This window comes from Choloepus didactylus, chromosome 2, assembly GCF_015220235.1.
Source record: "Choloepus didactylus isolate mChoDid1 chromosome 2, mChoDid1.pri, whole genome shotgun sequence".
NCBI classification, from domain to species: domain Eukaryota; kingdom Metazoa; phylum Chordata; class Mammalia; order Pilosa; family Megalonychidae; genus Choloepus; species Choloepus didactylus.
Genome location: NC_051308.1, coordinates 170,104,182 through 170,128,671, shown reverse-complemented (window position 1 = coordinate 170,128,671; position 24,490 = coordinate 170,104,182). Strand labels below are relative to the sequence as shown.

Here is a 24,490-nt window from a genome sequence, read left to right as displayed (position 1 = left end):
CATAAAAATCTGACTGGAGTATGTGCAAGTTGGGCCACAGGTGTTCCCATGGCTAACAAAAATGCCATCTTTCTCTTTAGACCAGGGAAAAGGTGGGCTGCATAGAAAGATGCTGCAAAGTGTAGAAAGGCACTTATGCCTTATGACAGATCTGTTTGTTTTCAGCTAAATGACAAAAGGATCAACTGGACAACTCCGGTAGCCTTTTCTACCACAAGGCATTTATTTTCCTTGCGTACACCTCTTGTTTCAGCATCACAGCAGGCTGTTCTTCACCTTTGCTTTGTAACAGTCCTTTAGATTGGTGTCAAAGAATTGAAATTCTGGGTAGGACCTTTGTGTATGTTTCCTTTGGAGTGAAAAAAAAAAAGACTCTTAACTTGGATATATTCCTCTTGAATAAGGGGATAGAATGCATGTGGCATTGATCCTCATGCTAACTATCTTAGAAGTAACCTCATATGACAGATGGCAAAAAGATCCAATAAGCAACAGAATATATTTGCAAAGCCACGAGGCCTTGGATTGTGTTGCCTTACACAAAGTCCAAATGGCTAAATCTTCCTGGATACAAGTAGCCTGAGGTCATTGTTAGCTGCATAAAAACTAATTGGACCAATTTGGATGGAAGAAAAAATTTGCCTGAAGTCTTTAATCACACTAGTCTTTAATGGTTTTCTGTTCAACATAGCCAGAGCTGTGTTTAGGAAGTTGAATTCATGCATGTAGCTTAGAAAACCTTACACAATATCAGAGTGTTGGGAAGAATCAATAAACATCTCTTTTAGAAAGTTTAGTGGGTATCCTTAATGTTTTGGCATCACTGTAAGAGGACAGGCAAGCTATTGTTGGATAGAGGAAAGCATAGTTTTTTAAAAGAAGAAATGAGACACAAGAAAGCTGACTCTGGTGATGTTTCTTTCTGAAGAATTTAGTGTTCATCTTTATAGGCAAAGGGTCCACAACGCTGTAACTCATGACTAAGTCAGTGAACTCCCCAAATGGTAACAGAATAATAGTTTGGCATGTGCAGCTATCAAATGTAGTATGTTTGAATAGAAAGAGCATGAATTAGAAGCCAGAAGACCCTTTGCTCAAGTTCTGGCTCCACCTCTTACTAGCTCTATGCATTTATGCAAATCATTCAACCTTCTGAGCCTGATTTTCCACCCCCATGGAATGGAGATAAAACTAAAACTTTCTTAGAACAACTCATGGAGGTTTTGCAAAAGTGTTATAAGCCAATCAGTAAAAAGTATGTGCAAGCTTTAAAGCCCTCTGCAAACATTAAAAAGTATTATTTTTAGATCATTACGGTGAAATTAAGGCTCTATGTCTCTATTTTTATTTCATTGTTTTATTGCCACTCTTGCATTCAAACCATGTATATGTTTGCTATAATTCACCAAATCAAATTTCCTAGCTCTGCAAAAGCCATACTCAGAAGAATGTGATAAAAAATGGATTCCTTGGTATTGTTTACCTATGTGAAGTCTTCTTTGGGATGTAATTCAGTCAGAAACAATTATGGCACTAGCAAATATTCTGAGAATTCACAAAATCTCACAGCCAAAACCATGATTCATTGCTCCAATACTAAAAGCATTTGGCAGGCTGTAGTTTGGAAGCCACAACACTGTCTGCTTTTGAGGCCCTAAATGGGGCCATTTGGATTCATTGGGATACTGCCTGGCCCCACGCTGCAGAGATTGCACTGGCTTTCCCCAGGGTCTCTTCAGACAGTATTTTCCTTATTTTTTCTTGGGCTGTGCTTAACAACACAATCTCTAGTTTCAGAGATGACATAACATCTTCAGGTTTCTTTTTACTTTAGGCATTGCAACATGAATATTCTACAAATTGAGCTTACATAAAAATCTTTGTGAAATAGCTCTGGATTTCCCACTATCAGCTTTATACAACCTGTCATTCAAATACTTAATGATGGGTTTGTGTGAAAGTGGTTTTTTCACACTTTCCTTCCTTTCATCTTAGATGGCAGTGCGGCACTTCCTCGAAGATGGTTCCTTCAGGAAAATAGCACGGTTCAATTACTATTTCAGATGAAATGTGTATAGATACATGAAGTAGCAGTAGTGTATAGCCAGGTATATATGGCATGGATGTAGAAATCAGGCATTCAACCCTGGCCAAATGTCAGATGGTTCAGACAAAGAACATAAAAATCTCTTGCCTAAGTGGGAATTGTGCAATTTCACTCAGCCTTCCCAACATGTCAAAGCTAGGTTCTCAGAGCCTGCATGGCTCAAAAGTACCTTCTAAAGAATTGTAGAACATAATAAATTGAGGGACCTAGTATTTCACATCCTGTGACCTGGAGATGTTTGGCTGTCTCTAAAGTGCCTGATCCAGAGATGCTCCAGCCTCCGCTAAACACTCAATTTATGTTTGGGAAATTCCAACTTTAGGAAAGGTGGTGCTTGTTTTGTTTTCTTTCAATTGTTCCTGATGTCTAAGGTTCAAGTTAACCCTGTGGAATGTCGGCTACATGGCCTGAAGCAGTCTTGGATATCCATTCGGTAACAATTCCATCTGTTTGTCATCTAGCACAAATCTCCCTTTCTCACTTACAAAGCAGTTATAAAAAACTCTGCACCCTGCTGAAATCCAGACGGGTTTCCTAAACTCTGGATTCCCCCTTTATATTTATCCTCCCCCAAAAGGAAATAAAGCAAATTGGGCATTAACCCATTAGTTTAGTTTGTAGACTCTGCCTTACTCATGCTTTGGGGAATTGGGGCTTTATTTGGGTATATTCTATCTTCTAGCGCTCTTCCCAGTCATCACAGCTCCTCTCCAATATGGACTTCTCATTGGCTAATATGTTGCTTAAGGTGCTTGTCATGGATTTTACTATCTCTACATTAGTTTCAGCCAACATGGCCTCCTATTTTCATTAGTTTTGAATGTCCTCGTTACTGTCTTTGCCCAGGACACATAAGCCCATTCCTAGACAAGGTGACCATTTACAAACATGCTGGTTGGTGCTGATGAGCCATGACCTGAGTGGCATGCACACATAAAAATACAATGGATTTGGGTGTGAACTGCCTAATTAGCACAGTCTACTAGGAAATCTGTGCACATAAAACATGGATTGAGAAGCAAGAAATATGTTTTTAATATTGGTTCTCCTCCTCATTTTGGATAAATTCTTCATTCCTTCATACCCCTTTTGTAAGAAACAGTGACTGATGGTTATATTTATCATTATATGTACAACACAGTACTAATATGAACCTTTTAACCTAAAATGACTAAAACATTTTTAGTACTAAAAAAAAAGTATCAATATAAGATGATAATATGCAAGACTAGGTTATTTCCCTTTTTAAAGAGAAAATTTCCACTCACATGAGAAGCATACAGTTAAATCACCCATATATTATTTTTATCATTCATTTAATATGTACACACCTATATATATGAATGTGTGATATATACCATCATTTTAGCATAACAAAGGCTGCCTAGCTGACTAGTAACAGTAAAACACTATAAATTGAGAACTTCCCTTACCTGCCATCAGTTCACATTTACTCTCATTGAATTCATGGGGCAGCTGCATTGCTGTAAGTGCCTTATTTTTCCTGACCATAACTTCAGCAAACAGAGGTCCTGAAGTATCTCTCAAACCCTGGACTTCTGTGCAGCCCCTGATGAAGTCTGGACACACATGGGTTGAGGACAAATAGTTCCATTGATCAGGGGCTGGTTTCTTCTTTTTTGTTTGACCTGGGCATGCTTAGCTTCCATCTGTGTGTCATCCTAGAACAGCACCCAGAGCGAATCTATGACGTATCTCTTGGGCAGGAAGATTAAGTCCTGTAGCATAAACTGCATTCAGCAGCTGAACAAACAGGACAGCTTAGAAATGGGCTTTTATTCAGAGGAAACCAGATAGCCATCTTGGTGATAAAATATTTATTCCTTATTATCTTTTTGTTGGCAAGACTACTGCTTATAGCACATTTCTTAAAAGAAGCAAGAGTGCTAATGAGGTTATGGGTATTAATAGAAGAAATTTTATTTTGAAAAATATCAAATGACATTCTACTGCCTAGCACCTAGTATGGTTTATCACTTAATGTTGAATGAGATCACACAATATCCTTCTTTAAGCCAATACTTATTTGTCTCCTTTTGATCATTGGTTTTTTTGTTTTTGTTTTTGTTTTTTTAATTTTTATTGGGATTGTTCAGATACCATACAATTATCCAAAGATCCAAAGTGTACAATTAGTTGCCCCTGGTACCCTCATACAGCTGTACATCCATCACCACACTTAATTTTTTTTTTTTTTTTTTTTTTTTTTTATCATCATTTTATTGAGATATATTCACATACCACGCAGTCATACAAAACAAATTGTACTTTCGATTGTTTACAGTACCATTACATAGTTGTACATTCATCACCTAAATCAATCCCTGACACCTTCATTAGCACACACACAAAAATAACAAGAATAATAATTAGAGTGAAAAAGAGCAATTGAAGTAAAAAAGAACACTGGGTACCTTTGTCTGTTTGTTTCCTTCCCCTACTTTTCTACACATCCATCCATAAACTAGACAAAGTGGTGTTTGGTCCTTATGGCTTTCCCAATCCCATTGTCACCCCTCATAAGCTACATTTTTATACAACTGTCTTCGAGATTCATGGGTTCTGGGTTGTAGTTTGATAGTTTCAGGTATCCACCACCAGCTACCCCAATTCTTTAGAACCTAAAAAGGGTTGTCTAAAGTGTGCATAAGAGTGCCCACCAGAGTGACCTCTCGGCTCCTTTTGGAATCTCTCTGCCACTGAAGCTTATTTCATTTCCTTTCACATCCCCCTTTTGGTCAAGAAGATGTTCTCCGTCCCACGGTGCCAGGTCTACATTCCTCCCTGGGAGTCATATTCCACGTTGCCAGGGAGATTCACTTCCCTGGGTGTCTGATCCCACGTAGGGGGGAGGGCAGTGATTTCACCTTTCAAGTTGGCTTAGCCAGAGAGAGAGGGCCACATCTGAGCAACAAAGAGGCATTCAGGAGGAGACTCTTAGGCACAAATACAGGGAGGCCTAGCCTCTCCTTTGCAGCAACCGTCTTCCCAAGGGTAAAACTTATGGTAGAGGGCTCAACCCATCAAACCACCAGTCCCCTATGTCTGTGGTCATGTTAGCAACCATGAAGGTGGGGTAGGCGAATACCCCTGCATTCTCCACAGGCTCCTCAAGGGGGCACTACATCTTTTTTTTTTTTTTTTTTTTTTCCCTTGTTTGTCTTTTTTCTTTTTTTTTTTTTTTTTTTTAACTTTCCCTTCTTTTTTCAAATCACCTGTATGAAAAAAAAGTTAAAAAGAAAACAAACATACAATAAAAGAGCATTTCAAAGAGACCATAGCAAGGGAGTAAGAAAAAGACAACTAACCTAAGATAACTGCTTAACTTCCAACATGTTCCTACTTTACCCCAAGAAAGTTACATAATATAGCAACATTTCAGTGAACTTGTTCCTACTACAACCATCAGAAATTAACAGACCATAGTCATTTCTGGGCATCCCCAGAACGTTAAATAGCTTATCTGTTCTTCCTGGATTATTGTTCCCCCTTCCTTAATTGCTCTCTACTGCTAGTTCCCCTACATTCTACATTATAAACCATTTGTTTTACATTTTTCAAAGTTCACATTAGTGGTAGCATATAATATTTCTCTTTTTGTGCCTGGCTTATTTCGCTCAGCATTATGTCCTCAAGGTTCATCCATGTTGTCATATGTTTCACCAGATCGTTCCTTCTTACTGCCGCGTAGTATTCCATCGTGTGTATATACCACATTTTATTTATCCACTCATCTGTTGAAGGACATTTGGGTTGTTTCCATCTCTTGGCAATTGTGAATAATGCTGCTATGAACATTGGCGTGCAGATATCTGTTCGTGTCACTGCTTTCCGATCTTCCGGGTATATACCGAGGAGTGCAATCGCTGGATCGAATGGTAGCTCTATATCTAGTTTTCTAAGGAACTGCCAGACTGACTTCCAGAGTGGCTGAACCATTATACAGTCCCACCAACAATGAATAAGAGTTCCAATTTCTCCACATCCCCTCCAGCATTTGTAGTTTCCTGTTTGTTTAATGGCAGCCATTCTAACCGGTGTTAGATGGTATCTCATTGTGGTCTTAATTTGCATCTCTCTAATAGCTAGTGAAGCTGAACATTTTTTCATGTGTTTCTTGGTCATTTGTATTTCCTCTTCAGAGAACTGTCTTTTCATATCTTTTGCCCATTTATAATTGAGCTGTCTGTACTATTGTCATTGAGTTGTAGGATTTCTTTGTATATGCAAGATATCAGTCTTTTGTCAGATACATGGTTTCCAAAAATTTTTTCCCATTGAGTTGGCTGCCTCTTTACCTTTTTGAGAAATTCCTTTGAGGTGCAGAAACTTCTAAGCTTGAGGAGTTCCCAGTTATCTATTTTCTCTTTTGTTGCTTGTGCTTTGGGTGTAAAGTCTAGGAAGTGGCCTCCTAATACAAGGTCTTGAAGATGTTTTCCTACATTATCTTCTAGGAGTTTTATGGTACTTTCTTTTATATTGAGATCTTTGGTCCATTTGAGTTAATTTTTGTGTAGGGGGTGAGGTAGGGGTCCTCTTTCATTCTTTTGGATATGGATATCCAACTCTCCCAGCCCCATTTGTTGAAAAGACCATTATGGCTCAGTTCGGTGACTTTGGGGGCCTTATCAAAGATCAGTCGGCCATAGATCTGAGGGTCTATCTCTGAATTCTCAATTCGATTCCATTGATCTATATGTCTATCTTTGTGCCAGTACCATGCTGTCTTGGCAACTGTGGCTTTATAATAAGCTTCAAAGTCAGGGAGTGTAAGTCCTCCCACTTCGTTTTTCTTTTTTAGAGTGTCTTTAGCAATTCGAGGCATCTTCCCTTTCCAAATAAATTTGATAACTAGCTTTTCCAAGTCTGCAAAGTAGGTTGTTGGAATTTTGATTGGGATTGCATTGAATCTGTAGATGAGTTTGGGTAGAATTGACATCTTAATGACATTTAGCCTTCCTATCCATGAACATGGAATATTTTTCCATCTTTTAAGGTCCCCTTCTATTTCTTTTAGTAGAGTTATGTAGTTTTCTTTGTATAGGTCTTTTACATCTTTGGTTAAGTTGATTCCTAGGTACTTGATTTTTTTAGTTGCTATTGAAAATGGTATCTTTTTCTTGAGTGTCTCTTCAGTTTGTTCATTTCTAGCATATAGAAACATTACTGACTTATGTGCATTAATCTTGTATCCCGCTACTTTGCTAAATTTGTTTATTAGCTCTAGTAGGTGTATCGTTGATTTCTCAGGGTTTTCTAGATATAAGATCATATCATCTGCAAACAATGACAGTTTTACTTCTTCTTTTCCAATTTGGATGCCTTTTATTTCTTTGTCTTGCCGGATTGCCCTGGCTAGCACTTCCAGCACAATGTTGAATAACAGTGGTGACAGCGGGCATCCTTGTCTTGTTCCTGATCTTAGAGGGAAGGCTTTCAGTCTCTCACCATTGAGTACTATGCTGGCTGTGGGTTTTTCATATATGCTCTTTATCATGTTGAGGAAGTTTCCTTCAATTCCTACCTTTTGAAGTGTTTTTATCAAAAAGGGATGTTGGATTTTGTCAAATGCTTTTTCAGCATCTATTGAGATGATCAATTGATTTTTCCCTTTCGAGTTTTTAATGTGTTGTAATACATTGATTGTTTTTCTGATGTTGAACCATCCTTGCATGCCTGGAATGAACCCCACTTGGTCATGGTGTATGATTTTTTTAATGTGTCTTTGGATTCGATTTGCAAGTATTTTGTTGAGGATTTTTGCATCTATATTCATTAGGGAGATTGGCCGGTAGTTTTCCTTTTTTGTAGCATCTTTGCCTGGTTTTGGTATTAGATTGATGTTAGCTTCATAAAATGAGTTAGGTAGTGTTCCATTTTTTTCAATGTTTTGAAAGAGTTTGAGTAAGATTGGTGTCAGTTCTTTCTGGAAAGTTTGGTAGAATTCCCCTGTGAAGCCATCTGGCCCTGGGCATTTATTTGTGGGAAGATTTTTGATGACTGATTGGATCTCTTTGCTTGTGATGGGTTGGTTGAGGTCTTCTATTTCTTCTCTGGTCAGTCTAGGTTGTTCATATGTTTCCAGGAAATTGTCCATTTCTTCTACATTATCCAGTTTGTTGCCATACAGTTGTTCATAATATCCTCTTATAATTTTTTTAATTTCTTCAGGATCTGCAGTTATGTCACCTTTTTCATTCATTATTTTGTTTATATGGGTCTTCTCTCTTTTTGATTTTGTCAGTCTAGCTAGGGGCTTGTCAATCTTGTTGATCTTCTCAAAGAACCAACTTTTGGTGATATTTATCCTTTCTATTGTTTTTTTGTTCTCTATGTCATTTATTTCTGCTTTAATCCTTGTTATTTCTTTTCTTCTACTTGGTTTAGGATTGGTTTGCTGTTCATTTTCTAGCTTCTTCAGTTGATCCATTAGTTCTTTGATTTTGGCTCTTTCTTCCTTTTTAATATATGCGTTTAGTGCTATAAATTTCCCCCTTAGCACTGCTTTTGCTGCATCCCATAGGTTTTGGTATGTTGTGTTCTCATTTTCATTCGTCTCTATATATTTAGCAATTTCTCTTGCTATTTCTTCTTTAACCCACTGATTGTTTAGGAGTGTGTTTTTTAACCTCCAGGTATTTGTGAATTTTCTAAGTCTCTGATGGTTATTGACTTCTAATTGTATTCCATTGTGGTCAGAGAATGTGCTTTGAATAATTTCAATCTTTTTAAATTTATTGAAGCTTGTTTTATGTCCCAGCATATGATCTATTCTGGAGAAAGTTCCGTGAGCACTAGAAAAGTATGTGTATCCTGGTGATTTGGGATGTAATGTCCTGTAGATGTCTGTTAAATCTAATTCATTTATCAGATTGTTTAGGTTTTCAATTTCCTTATTGGTCTTCTGTCTGGTTGATCTATCTATAGGAGAGAGTGATGTGTTGAAGTCTCCCACAATTATTGTGGAAACATCAATTGCTTCCTTTAGTTTTGCCAATGTTTCTCTCATGTATTTTGTGGCACCTTGATTGGGTGCATAGACATTTACGATTGTTATTTCTTCTTGCTGAATTGCCCCTTTTATTAGTATGTAGTGGCCTTCTTTGTCTCTCAAAACATCCCTGCATTTGAAGTCTATTTTATCTGAGATTAATATTGCTACACCTGCTTTCTTTTGGCTGTAGCTTGCATGAAATATTTTTTTCCATCCTTTCACTTTCAATTTCTTTGTGTCCCTGTGTCTAAGATGAGTCTCTTGTATGCAACATATTGATGGTTCATTTTTTTTGATCCATTCTGCGAATCTATATCTTTTAATTGGGGAGTTTAATCCATTTACATTCAACGTTAAAACCGTGAAGGCGTTTCTTGAATCGGCCATCTTATCCTTTGGATTATGTTTGCCATATTTTTCCCTCTCTCTATTAATATCCTTTATTGTACCCATACCGAATCTCTTTAGTACTGAACCTTTCTCCAAGTCTCTCTGTCCTGTCTTTGTTTCTCTGTCTGTAGGGCTCCCTTTAGTATCTCCAGTAGGGCAGGTCTCTTGTTAGCAAATTCTCTCAGCATTTCTTTGTCTGTGAAAAATTTAAGCTCTCCCTCAAATTTGAAGGAGAGCTTTGCTGGATAAAGTATTCTTGGCTGGAAATTCCTCTCTCTCAGAATTTTAAATATATCGTGCCATTGCCTTCTCGCCTCCATGGTGGCTGCTGAGTAGTCACTACTTAGTCTTATGCTGTTTCCTTTGTATGTGGTGAATTGCTTTTCTCTTGCTGCTTTCAGAACTTGCTCCTTCTCTTCTATGTTTGACAGTGTGATCAGTATATGTCTCGGAGTGGGTTTTTTTTGGATTTATTCTATTTGGAGTTCGCTGAGCATTTATGATTTGTGTATTTATGTTGTTTAGAAGATTTGGGAAGTTTTCCCCAACAATTTCTTTGAATACTCTTCCTAGACCTTTACCCTTTTCTTCCCCTTCTGGGACACCAATGAGTCTTATATTCGGACGTTTCATATTATCTATCATATCCCTGAGGTCCATTTCGAGTTTTTCAATTTTTTCCCCATTCTTTCTTTTATGCTTTCATTTTCCATTCTGTCATCTTCCAGGTCACTGATTCGTTGTTCAACTTCCTCTAGTCTTGTACTATGAGTGTCCAGAATCTTTTTAATTTGGTCAACAGTTTCTTTAATTTCCATAAGATCATCCATTTTTTTATTTAGTCTTGCAATGTCTTCTTTATGCTCTTCTAGGGTCTTCTTGATTTCCTTCATATCCCGTACTAGGGTCTCATTGTTCATCTTTAGATCTTTGAGTAGCTGCTCTAGGTGTGTCTCTTCTGGTCTTTTGATTTGGGTGCTTGGGCTTGGGTTATCCATATCGTCTGGTTTTTTCATATGCTTTATAATTTTCTGTTGTTTTTGGCCTCGTGGCATTTGCTGTCCTTGATAGGGTTCTTTTAGGGTTTGTAGACAAGTTGAAGTCCTTATCTCTAATTTATCAGATCTACAGCTTCGTGGAGTACACTTTCTCTAACTAACCAGCAGGTGGCGTCCACGAGCCACCTGTTCTCCACAAGCCAGATCTCCCCTGCTTAGCCTTTTTGGTGAGTGGGGGAGTGAGTCTTGTGGGGCCCAATTGGTGTCCCAAGCTTGCGTGTGTAGTTGGTGTTGCCTGCCCTGTATGTGGGGCGTGTTTCTGGGCAGTCGGGGAGGGGGGGTGGCCCTAACAATCAAATCTCCCTGATGATCCTAGAGTTTTAAAGCTACTGCAATAGTCTAATCCTTCAGTTCAGTCCTGCCACAGTTTGTCTCTGCCACTGACCCACAAGTCTTTGGTATTGGCGTATGGCTCCTGAGACTTGCAAGTGGGCCCCTCTTCCAGGCTGTGCACCCCGGGTCCTCTGTTGAGGGATGACTGTGCTATGTCACAGGTGAGTGCCGTCCCCCCAGGGCAGTTCTGGGCTGCTGGGCTGTGTTGGGAGGCTCCCAGTCTGCTCAAATGATGGCTGAATGGGGCTCTGTTAATTCACACTGCTCCCCCTTCCCAGTTCTGGGACATTCAGCTGAGGTTGCAGGGAAGGCTAATGTCCACGCCCAGTTTTGTGGTGTGTGCCTGTTATTTGAAGCACTTCCGTCACACTGGGTTGTCTGGGGCAGCTCTGGGCTATGGGGCTGGCGATGGGCAGGAGTGTTTCCTGTCCACCAGGATGGTGGCTGTGAGCGGACACCCCCCTTTTCTTGGGAAGTTGTGTTGTTTAGTGAATTTTCTCAGCCACTGGATTATTGCCTTTTGTCTCAGAGCTCTCTTAGTTCTGCTCTTGACTTGACGTGCCCAAATTTCAATTCTTTGAAGCTTTCTGTATTGAGCTTCTTAGAGTAATTGTTTTAGAAAAAACAAAAAGGATTTAAAAAAAAAAAAAAAAAAAAAAAAACGGCCCTCCTCAGAGATCTAATGGGTTATTGAAATGCTAATAGACAAAGCAACCAGGGCCATTAAGGAAAGGTGCCCTGGGCAGAGAGATCAGCCTTGCTTCGGGATTTGCATATGCGCCTCAAGGCCTGATCTCCGCCCTTCCCCTTTCTGTGTTCACCAGAACTCCAAAAATCCTCTGCTTTTACTTTGGAGCTTCTCGTGTTGTTTTCCTTCTATGCCCGTCTCCTCTCTGCTGGGCTGGCTGCTCTCAGAGTCTCTGGTGTCTGGCCTCAGTCTATCTATGGTTGGAGTTTGAATCAGTAGAATGAGTTTCCGATGAGAGCAGCCACTGCAATTCTCCCTTCTCCTTCCTGGAGCTGACAGCCCCTCCTCCCCCGGGACTGAGCCTGGCAGGGAGGGGCGCGGGTCCCCTGGCCGCAAAAACTTACAGATTTCGCTGATCTCAGCAGTTCCACGTTTTCATGAGTGTTGTATGAAGTATGCCCAAAGACAGATTGCTCTGTGGTGTCCAGTCCACGCAGTTCCTGGCTTTTTACCTACTTTCCTGGAGGAGTAACTAAAACATACAGCTCACCAGTCTGCCATCTTGCCCCGCCTCACCACACTTAATTTTTGTTCAATTTTTAGAAACTTTTCTTTGCTCCAAACAAGAAATAAAGTGAAAGATGGAAAAAAAAAAGACAAAAAAAAAGAAAAAGAAAAAGAAAACTCGAATCTTTCCATATACCTAACCAACCCCCTCAATTGTTGACTGGTAGTGTTGGTATAGTACATTTGTTACTGCTTATGAAAGAATGTTGAAATACTACAAACTGTAATATATAGTTTGCAATAGGTATATATTTCTTCCCTATATGCCCCTCTATTATTAACTTTTAGTTGTATTGTCATACATTTATTCTGGTTCATGGAAGAGTTTTCTAATATTTGTAGAGACGTGGACATTGCTCACAATAGGATTCAGTTTTATACATTTCCATCTTTTGACCTCCAACTTTCCTTCTGGTGACATATATGACTCTGAACTTCCCATTTCCACCTCGTTCACATGCCATTCGGCACTATTAATTATTCTCACATCTTGCTACTGACACCTCTGTTCATTTCCAAACATTTAAGTTCAGCCTAGTTGAACATTCTGCTCATACTAAGCAACCACTCCCTATTCTTAAGCCTCGTCCTATATCATGGTACCTTATATTTCATGTCTATGAGTTTACATATTATAATTCATTCCTATCAGTGAGACCCTGCAATATTTGTCCTTATGTGACTGGCTTATTTCACTCAGCATATTGCCCTTGAGGTTTTGTCATCAACCCATTTTTATTTTTTTAAGATGGTTTTGTTCACACACCATACATTCCATCCTAAGTAAAAATCAATGGTTCTCTGTATGGTCACATCTTTATGTGTTCACCACCTTCACCACTATCTATATAAGGGCATCTACATTTCTTCCACAAGGCAGGAGGGAGCATTAAAGAAGGTAGAGAGGGAAAAGAAAGAGGAAAAAAATGACAGCTAGGAAGTAGCAAAAGGAAAAGTAACCTTAAATCAAAGTAGGGTAAAGAGTTGGACACCACCACCAATGTCAAGTGTCTAACATGTCTTCCCTATCCCCCCCTCTTATCTTCATTTACCTTGGTATATCACCTTTGTTACATTAAAGGAAGCATAATACAATGATTCTGTTAGTTACAGTCTCTAGTTTACATTGATTGCATCCCTCCCCCAATTCCTCCCCATTTTTAACACCTTGCAAGGTTGACATTTGCTTGTTCTCCCTTGTAAAAGAACAAATTTGTACATTCTATCACAATTGCTGAACGCTCTAGATTTCACCAAGCTACACAGTCTTTACCTTTCCTCCTTTCTTCTGGTGTCTCACATGCTCCCAACCTTCCTCTCTCAACCATATACATAGCTATCTTTGTTCAGTGTACTTACATTGCTGTGCTACCATCTCCCAAAATTGTGTTCCCAACCATGCACTCCCGTCTTCTCCTATTACTCTGCAGTGTTCCCTTTAGTATTTCCTGTAGGGCAGGTGTCTTGTTCACAAAGTCTCTCATTGTCTGTTTGTCAGAAAATATTTTGAGCTTTCCCTCATATTTGAAGGACAGCTTTGCTGGATATAGGATTCTTGGTTGGTGGTTTTTCTCTTTCAGTATCTTAAATATATCACACCACTTCCTTCTTACCTCCATGGTTTCTGCTGAGAGATCTGCACATAGTCTTATTAAGCTTCCTTTGTATGTATGTGATGGATTGCTTTTCTCTTGCTGCTTTCAGGATTCTCTCTTTGTCTTTGACATTTGATAATCTGATTATTAAGTGTCTTGGCATAGGCCTATTCAGATCTATTCTGTTTGGAGTACGCTGCGCTTCTTGGATCTGTAATTTTATGTCTTTCATAAGAGATGGGAAATTTTCATTGATTATTTCCTCTATTATTGCCTCTGCCCCTTTTCCCTTCTCTTCTCCTTCTGGGACACCAATGATATGTACATTATTATAATTTGTTTCATCCTTAAGTTCCCCGAGACGTTGCTCATATTTTTTCATTCTTTTCTCCATCTGCTCCTTTGCATGTAGGCTTTCAGGTGTTTTGTTCTCCAGTTCTTGAGTGTTTTCTTCTGCCTCTTGAGATCTGCTGTTGTATGTTTCCATTGTGTCTTTCATCTCTTGTGTTGTTCCTTTCATTTTCATGTATTCTACTGGTTGTTTTTTTGAACTTTCAATTTCTGCCTTATGTATGCCCAGTGTTTTCTTTACAGCCTCTATCTCTTTTGTGAAATATTCTCTAAACCTTTTGAATTGATTTAACATTAGTTGTTTTAATTCCTGTATCTCAGTTGAAGTGTACGTTTGTTCCTTTGACTGGGTCATAGCTTCATTTTTCTTAGTGTAGGTTGTAGTTTTCTGTTGTCTAGGCATCTGACCTCCTAGGCCACCCCAATCAGGTTTTCCCAGATAAGAACAGGCTCAGGTCACAGAAGGAGGTAATATTTCAGTATCTGGTTTCCCTGATGGCTTTTCTTAGAGGATTGAGACACCTGTGCTTTTCTGCCTGGCAAATCCACCTGTCAGCCTGTCACTGCCTATGTAAGAGGGTGTGGCCTGTGGCTCTCCTCCCCCAGGCTTTGGGGTCTGGTTCCAGAAAGACTGAAAGATAGGCAGTAGAGCTGGGCCCCTCCCTTTCCTCTTGGGAAGCTATGCCCCCTACAGAGATGTCATTTGCATATCAATAAATTCTTTGTTTCTGTGACTTTGCTGATCAAAGTGTTTTGATTTTAAAATGGCTGAGGCTGTCTTTACTACAAAGTGCTGCAGGCTGAGAACGGCTGAGGTTTTCTCCACAGAGAGAGAAAGGGACAGAAAAACTCCCAGGTTCACCCGTCAGCCAGAGATAGCTCCCGATCCTCTGGGCTCCCCGTCCTGAGACAGATATGTCCCCCAACTCTCCCAAGGTCAGTTGTCACCAAAAGTCTCTGTCTGCTTGTTGAGGATTCGCTGTCTGTATTGGACAGTTAACATTAAAACCCCACTTGGAGCTGGGCTAAGAGAGCACCGCACAGCTTCCGTGAGGGAGGGGCTCTCAGCGCGGGTCCACAGTTTTACTTACAGATCTTATGCTGCGATGTCGGGCATTCCTCCCAATTCAGGTTGGTGGATGATGAGTGGACAGTCATGTTTGTCTCTCCGCTGTTATTCCAGGTTATTTACTAGTTTTTTGGTCATTTATGAATTGTTCCAGGGGGGACTAACAGTCTTCCACTCCTGTCTATGCCACCATCTTAGCTCCCAGCCCTGATCATTGGTTTTTACCTGAGGCATATGGAAAGGACCAGCAAGGGCACCATGAGGTTCTCCGACCATTTTTGAAACTCAGTGTTCTTGATTTGGCACTCATCCAGTTACTGCGGCCCTGCTAGTTGTTCAAACCTTCCGTGGGAATGTGGCGCCTGGAGCATCTTACGCCGCCATCTTGGTCGACTAGAAGCCCCGTTAGTCACTTTAAGTAAAGATGACAAGTACATTAACCTTTCAGATTCAACACTCCTCTTTATTATATTTAATCATAAAAACAAACTGAAAAAAAAAAACCAAACTGAAGTGTATTTATAAACTTTTCCCATTTTAAAGATAAATAAACAGAGGCTCAGAAAGGGTATGTGCTCAAGGTTACACAGCTAGGCAGTGTAGCCTACCTGGAAGAGCCAGGATTTACACCTAGATCTGGCTTACTCCAAATGATTCTGAATTCTTTTCAACTACTCACCTCTAGGAGAAAAACACCTCTGTATCACTTTGCCATTTCTCTGGGATCTGTACCAGGTGGAGGAAACATTTCACAAAAATGTTATTAACAAACATACCACCACAAAGTGAAAGATGTCTCATGAATTTTTCCAGTGCTGGACAATGTTGCTCTCAAGGCCTGACTTTGGAGGAGATGAAAAGAAATCTTCAGTTCTCGCCCCCTGACAAATATGGTATGTACACATATTCTTCCAAATTGTTAAGAAAGCTGCCCCTAAGAAGGTGATATCTATCTGAGAAGTTACAAAAAATACTGTATTTTTTAATATCTAGAAATAAGAGATATTTTAAAAATATTATATAAGTATAAACTTCGGTCTTCAAATTCTTGTATTACTCTGTATTTACCTTTTGAGCTTAATATATATGTGAATGTGTACATGTGTGTGTGTATGCGTGAGTGAATGTTATGTGTGTGTCTGTATGTGCAAGTGTATCTATTAGTATACATTGTCTGTTAGTGTAGTTAGGAGTGAGTATCTGAGTGTATGTTTGAGTATGTGGATGTGCACATGGTTAAAAGTACGTTTTTAATGAAAAAGAATCTCCGGCATCTTGTGACATTTCAAACACTTTGCAGCAGCCTTACTGAGTCTACTTCTCTTAAGCCCTGTTTCACAGGCGTGTAGGAAAGGAAGAGGAAAACACGAGTTGAGCCTCTGCTGTTACATCGTATGCTGGGAGACCCTTCCCTGCTCAGCCAAGCACCCAGGGCTAAAATGTACACCCAGCCATTTCCAAAAAGCTGGAGAGGAGGCAAGGGGAGAGCTGATGGGAATCATTTTGCTCGTAACAAACCGACTACTCTGGAAATAATTAATACATCTCTTTGAAATAATTAACAAAGTTCTGTTCAGGCCTCTGGAAGCCAGGGAATAGGCAATAGCCTTTACCATAATCTTCCATATTAATGTGTTAGCCCTATGATGTCCTTTTCCCAACCTCTAAGCTGGAGAGGCTCTATACATAATTGGAATTTTGACACAATGGGCCCATTTATTGATGGCAACTTCGTTTGACTATATGGAGGGCTGAAAAAGCACATGTCAGTTAAAGAGATCACATTTATGACAAGTACTGGGTTTGGGGAAGAATAAATTGGATGAAGTATTCCTGGTTCTCTGATATCAATGGCAATAGACCTTGAAGGCCCTCAGCGATTATGATGCTATAAGATGCTTTGGGGTCCTCACCAATGCATCTTGTCTGCAGAATATCATTACCTAAGGCATTAGAAAGCTCTTAGGAAAAGAAGAAAAAGATTTCTGGATAGATGCACTGACTACTTGGGAACATTAAATAAAGGAACTTTGTGCCTCTGACTCTCAATACTTGTCTAGAATGCAGCCAAATGCTTTTTATCATCAGCTTTACAACATAATTGGCCAATCCAGGAACCGGGTCTTTTGAGGGGAAAATGTGTTCCAAGTGTCACATCATCACATTTTTTACAGATATAATATCATTTTCTCAAGCATTTACAGATATGACTTTGCAACCATAAAATATAGGGCACCCTTTGAAATGTGTGCTTTGACCAGAAGTCTTTCCTTTCACAGTGGAGGTTTTAAGATGAAGCATTTCTTTGACATAAAAATCTGTTTCTTAAAGGAATAGGACTTTGGGCAGAATTCTCCAAGATGGAAAAGGATGACAAAAGTGATGCAGTAATATAAAAGTTGCATATCTGTACCAGGACTAGAAGATGACATTAGAGTGCTTGGATGGAATTAGAGTCCATATAGATAAAGAACTCATAGTTAATGTATCCCACTGGGAAAGTAGCATCATCCAAAAAGGAGCACTCTATTTTCATTTCATAAACCAATTGTGATATATCAGCAGCTTTTTGAACTGTTAAGTTTTTCCCCAAAGCACAGGGCTAGAGAATGAAGAAAAAATAAAGGACATACCTGTTTTCCCTCTACTTGAGATCTGAAAATATCAAAACCCAGAAGTATCAAAACCTGAAGACATGATTGAATCTTTTCCTAAAGCCTTTGGTCACTTTTCAGCTGGGTTCCTCTTAAACTGTGTAGCTAAACAAGCCCAACACATCTGTCCTTGTACTGTGGCAACAATGGCATTGTTATGCCAGCATCAGTGCCCTGCTGATTTTGTTACTCACCCCTGAAGGAGAGCCCACCCACACTGGAGTCCTGTGGGGAGGGAGGCATGGGAACATCACAGGTCAGAAAATCGCATGCAGTACATTAGAAGGTTGATGATAGTAATGAAAGGATTATGAGCTTATTAAAGCATTTCTCTATGCCTGCAGTGAACTCCCAAGTTCAGGCTGAACAGAAAGACCTATTTTTGCTCTGGAATATAGAGTTTGTCTTAGCCCACCCAGAGTTAAGATTCAGCGATGTGTATCCTCTGCTTTCCCTCATCTCATCTTCCCTTCACTATAACCTTCCCATATCCAACCAGGAGCAGCTCCCCCAGAGGTGAGTGATAGAGGCCCGTCAGCAGCAGTTTCAGCATCAGTAGTGTTTCCTCTCAGAAGAGTTTATGGGCTGCCTAAGAGATTTTGACAGTGAATTTTCTTATGAAAATAAATATGCCCATCCGACTGCATATTGCTAGATGCCTTGAAAATGGAGATGGCTGTGTTGGTTCTGAAAAGTCAGCTATCAAAGGGGAGCAAAAGCAGCAATAGCAATTGATAAATGTGTCCGTTTTCACAGAAGCAATGAATGGCTTCCTTACTTCAGAGTGGAAAGGCAACTGCTTCCTGGCACTTGCTCCTGGAGTGGTCTGACCGTGATACACTAATTGCACTCTCTGGACACCCCCAAGGCTGTTGCTTCAGTAGGCATCAAATGCCACAGATATTTAGACCCAAGCATTGATGTACACTTAAAAATTGGGCTGCCCGGTAGGAAATAAAAAAACACAAATGTTTCCAAAATGCTGCAGAAAGAGGTCTTTTCCTTTTTTTCTCTTCTGCTATCTCTACCTTTGTTTGTTAGCCACCATTTCTTTAGCGCTCGATATGTTAGACAACTTTGCCGATAGCTTTATGTGCATCACCAACCTTATGAGGTAAGTACTAATATTTCTCTCATTTATAGATGAAGACACTGAGGTTTAGAAAGGATAAGTAAGTTGACAAAAGTTACAGAGTCAGTAAGCAGTAGAGCCAGGGCTTAAACTCCAATTCACTTGACTTGAAAACCTGTGCTTTTAACCACCGGGGTATGTACCATTACTCCAAACTCAAACCATCACCTGGCCAGCTTTGGGTTCAGACCAGACATCCATCATCTGTATTTCTCTGGTCTCAGTTCTGTTTTCATTAGTTTTTTTTTCCACAACTGCTCGCTTTGCCCCTACTCCCTGTTCACATGAGCCAGGAAAGCTACCTGGCAGCAATGTCTTGCACTGGCTCAGGCTGGTTAAGAAAAATGGGGAGATGGACTGAAAGACCAATAAGTAACAGCTGCACTTATTTTCTGATGCAGGCTATGTGAGTGATCCCATGAGCCCGATGCTTTTTCGTTCTTGCCAGAATAGTGGCAGTTTTGAGGACAGCAGCTGACAGCATTCGGCATATACCTGAGGAGAGTTTTCTGAAAACTGACAGCAACGATTCTAACCATGGCAGGCTTGCTTCCAATTATATTTTACCCTCTAAGGTCTCTTTAAATTGGCGTGTTTGTTTACAGGTCCTATTTAATTCTCCATCACAAATTGGGTCTTGTATTTGTCGCTAAAAAAATGAAATGCAAAACCACCAAGACAGAATGTATTTGAAGAATTATCTTTAATTTTGTAAATGAAGAAACAAATTAATATTGTGACCTGGAGATGGGGCCTAAATCCATGGTGGTCACTTAATGATTATTATGTTTTCCTAGACTGAATAATGTAGACCTGTGTTTGAGAGTTATGTGTTTGATTTCTTAAAATATTGTTCATTATCTTTTCTCTCATTATGTTATTTCTGGTTTTCAGCACTGTGATTAAAGATCCTCTGGTGGCTTACAAAATTGATTCAGATGTGTATTTCCTTCTGATATGACTTCCTCTTGGTACACCTTCTTTCAGACATATTGATAAAAGGAAGTTATGACTTCAGATCAAGAAGCATGCAAAAATATGGCTCTTGATTATTTAGCCTCCTTTCTTCATCATACTGAGTGCTCTATGTTCTACTTAGGCAACCTGTTGCTGTCAGCACCAAGATGTCACAAGCTCTGTCAGTTCAGTTCTGAAACTGGTCCTCTAATGAGAGTCTGCCATTCATAGCCATCTGGCACAGTGCAGTGGGACAATTCCCAGGGATACTTGCTACCTTCAAGAAATGGAAATCTGCCTTCCATTCTCATTCCAATCAGGAAGGTGGGAACGACTCCACCAAACAAAGAAGTTTTGCCACTGATAGTCATTGGGAAAAACAAGCATGATACTGTGAAAATTTAATGATAATTACTGCTTTTGGCCACAGCGAGAGAATAAAATTAGCAAAGGAAGATTAGTCATCTCAGTCAGGGTTTCTCAAACTTGGCGCTGTTGACATTTTGGACCTGATAATTCTTCACAGTAGAGGCTGTCCTATACACTGTACATGTTCAGCAGCAACCCTGACCTCTACCCACTAAATGCCAGTAGCACACCCCTAGTCACGACAATCAAAAATGTCCCCAGACAGCTGAATATACCCTCGGGGGCAAAATTGCCCCTGGTTGAGAACCACTGCTCTAAATCCAGAGAAGACAACTTGGAGCCTAAAGAGGGAGGAAGTGAGTATAGAGTGTTATCCCACCCTGACTCCTACTGTCTGCATGACTTTAGGCATATCTGCTTTCTCCTCCTCGTGAATTAATGTGGACTCCTATACAAATGGAATTGGATAATGAAAGTGCTGATCACTGCTCCTGGGATATCTGTGGCAAGCACCTCTATCCTTCTACTTCCCCTTGCTCATGAGAAATTATGTTTCCATGGAGAGAGGGCAGTTCTACAAGGAGAATAGCAATCCCACCTCTAGAATCCCTTTGTGAATTTTCTTATGACCTGTGGTTGCAAAATTGCAAGTCCTCAGTTCTTCTGATTAGTCCTTTGATGAGATTCTCTAGAGATAGAAATGAAAACCATAGTACTACCAACTAGATTTTTCCTTTTTTCACCTCCAGCCTTTCCATTTCCCTATCCAATTAGTCTGGAGTCACAGATATCTACCCCATGAAGCAAGCTCCCAAAGGACTTTATAATAAGCACAACTAAGGAACATAAAGTGTCTGCTCAGGCATAAACTCTTCTGGCAAAGACAGAAAAGGAGAAGAGGGAGCTGGTTAAAGAATGCCTGTCTCCATAGCTCTTCCTCTAGTCCCTACTCTAGGGAATGGGTGGGCACGTAGCCTGGGATACTTTGAGGCTTAATCATTTTATCATTTTATAAGTTGAGTTAAAAGGAATACCAAGAAAGTGAAGAAAAAACAGTTTAACCGAAAGATTGATGTCAGATATGTATACAATCAGGAAGATATTGGGTAAACTAGATGTCCTTCTGGGTTCCCACTGAATGGAGGTCACATCCCCAGGGAGTACTGTTTGTTTCTGAAAGGCCCCTTCTTTTAGAGGGGATTTTCTAGAACAGATTTGTCAAGCTCCCTTTCCTTGTATCTTCTAATTAGCCACCAACTCTCTCCATACTGCACTTCCTTCTGTTGCTGCTTCCCTCTGGCTCTTGTCTTGTCAAGCGTCTGCAAATAATGAGACTAATGCGTCTTGATGAGAAAGGGAAACTTTTCACAGATGCCAACCTGCGGCTCACAAACCCTCTTCAGTACTGCACCCTTAATGGGCCCAGGGATCATCTTAGAATTTGTCTGAGACCCTGTGTGTGTGTGTGTGTGTGTGTGTGTGTGTGTGTGTGTGTTTCTTCTGCCCCTTGCTTTTTTTCCAGCTGAAAAATGTCTCACTAATTGCTTCCTTTTTCTGCTGGTAAAAATGAACTTCTATGATCATGTTTTAGCATGCTTTTTTGCACGAGCATGCAGTACTCAGCTCTCTTCGAAGATGTTCAATTAGTTATAATTGTAAGCCAAACTACAGCAGCACCAGGAATGAGTTATTCTAACACACTGATTATTTGGGTTAAATTATTTCCAAAGCTGACATATTCCTGGGAAGGAGAAAAAACTGGGTCTTCTAGTAGGAGAAAAGGCTAATGCTAGACAATAGATCTGAAATGAAGGGTTCTTTCCCTCTTCTTTCACTCTCTCTTTCTTTACTTTCCTCCCTCCTACCCTTCCTAATTGTCTCCTTCCCTTCCCTTCTCATTTCCTTCTACCTCTTTTTCTCTCTCTTAAACAATAAGCTTTGGAGTCATCAGACCCTCACAGTAGCCATATGACCGTGGGCAAGTCGCTTAACCTATCTGAGCTCCAGTTTATCTTCTGTAAGATAGTGATAATAAAATTTATTTTGTAGAGTTTCTGTAAGGATCGCAAATAATGTAAAGCACCTAGTATAATTCCTGGCTCACCATAGTAGATGTTGTAAATATTGGGGTTGTTTATTGTTACTGTTATATCACCATACAAAGAGCTAAACTACAAAAGGAGAGAATGAGAAGTGCGGAGACTGTTTCTCTCTTATAGAAATAACCATTAAAGATCCTAAAAGCTGTATCTTTGCAAAGAGCAAGCTGCTGAGCTTATACTTCTGAGGACTTCAATAGAGATGTCTTATTTATACCTGAAATAAATTCAGAAGCGAAATCAAATCCTTTAAGCCAAACGCAAGAACCAGAAAGAATTCCCCAAACAGGGATGATGCTAGATAAAAATACAAAGAAAATTCACATTTATTGAGCATCTACTATACAGCACAAACTGTTTTAGATGATTCTTAAGTGTATTATTTCACTTAATTCTCCAAATAGCCCTGGAAAGGAGGATTTTTCCTTCTTATTTTGCAAGTGGGGAATTCATGCTCCAAGAGGTGAAGTAACTAATCAAAGCTAGTACAGAATGGAGCCAGTTTTACAAATAGGTTTGTCTTGAACTATGTCTATGATTCGTTCACTATGCAATGTTGCCTTCACTATAATGGAGGAAAAGGTAGGCAAACAGCAAATACTCACAATCCAGAATTGTGATAAAAGTGAACCAATTCTGTAGTTCATGTGGTCCTGAAAAAAATTTGGGAACTTCCCCAGGATAAGTTTCAGAGACTAGAAAAACAAACCTTTCCTGATTGCTATAGCTCCTTATCACATAGCAACCCCCCCCCCAAAATAATTGCCATCATTTTCTCTGTTATAATTATGGAAGAAAAGGAGCTGGGATAATCCCAAGGCTCAAAAAACATCCATTGTTATTTTCTATATGCAGAAAGAACAAGAAATGATTGACAGGAGCAAGACTCACCGTGATGAGCAGAAACAAAAAAGTGAGGAGGGCAAAGCACAGCAATTAAGGAAGCCAAGGAGTTTCACATTTTTTTCTCCTCATTAGCACACTGGGTAAGGAAAGGGAGATATGCTGTTGCCATTACCAGCAGGATTTGAAAATCTTATTCCTTCCCAGCTTTGTGTTGCTTGCAGTTACTCAAGCATGCAGACTGGAGAGCTTCCCCTGATCAATTCCCTTCCATATTTCAAGAGCCATAAGGGCAAAGATGAGCCATTTGACATTTGCAATCCCTTCACCAGTTATGAGCTCAAGGCTCAGCTGCAGCAATCACAGACTTTGTTCCAAGACTATCAGCTAAATTAGCACCGTATGCAAAACATGATGGAGAAGCAAAGTTCCTCTCCCTCTTTAGACATCCTACCTTTTATGAGGCTAACCAGAAATAAAAGAGCAGGGGTTGCACATTTCTCCTTAGGCCAGAAATCCTAGGTGACACAGCAGCTGACCCAGTGACAGGGTGCTAATTAAATTAGGCTTCTTGCCATGGGTGCCAGGCCCTGCTGATGAGGATGCATCTCCAAAGCACTCCCAGCCTAGCTTTATGTTTAATTAGTGAGATAAAAAGAATATTATCTCAAGAATCTGTCTTTTAAGCAATGGGCTCATATGCAGAAGAAAGATATCTTTACCATCTTTCAAGAAGGCTTTTAAGCTCCCTAATTTCACTGACCTCCATCTCTTCTTTTATCTCACTAATCAGAAAAGGGTAAGAATCAAGCAAGACCACAAAATGCAATAAAAATAATACGAATGTTGGTTTGCCCTTGAGTTTTTTACTCATAATAATCCATGGTCTGCTTAACACCACTTCAAAAATTAATCCACAGTGAAGAATATCAGGTTCTTCTTTAAAGGAATTTTTTTTCTTTCATGAACCTCTAATTAGTTTAAGGGAAAGGAATCAACATAAAGATTGAGGACTGAAGATACTTTGAGATGATCAGAATAAAAATGAATGGGACACTAGATAGCATGTGCTTATCCTACAGCAGGGTTGAAACCTTAAGAGGCAAAATAGCATAAAGCAGTTCCCAAATTTTATGGAGCATCAGAATCACTGCAAGCCTTATTAAAACACAGATTGTAGGCCTCACCTCCAGGGTTCCAGAATAAGAAACTCTGAAGTGGAGCCCAAGTATTTAAATTTCTAACAAGTTCCAGATGCAGCTG

At 39.8% G+C, this 24,490-nt stretch overlaps 1 protein-coding gene across 1 annotated transcript in view; it reads left to right on the top strand.

Annotated features, from left to right (window-relative positions):
• The window catches only part of LOC119527165 (serine/threonine-protein kinase TNNI3K), a 311,780-nt gene extending 292,321 nt beyond the window's left edge, over positions 1-19,459 (top strand). The window contains exons 24-25 of the mRNA XM_037826912.1: positions 15,987-16,066; positions 19,361-19,459. Of these exons, the coding sequence (XP_037682840.1) occupies positions 15,987-16,066; positions 19,361-19,437 (157 nt within the window). The 3' untranslated portion in view covers positions 19,438-19,459. The remainder of the gene's footprint in view (positions 1-15,986; positions 16,067-19,360) is intronic.
• Positions 19,460-24,490: the final 5,031 nt, after the last annotated feature.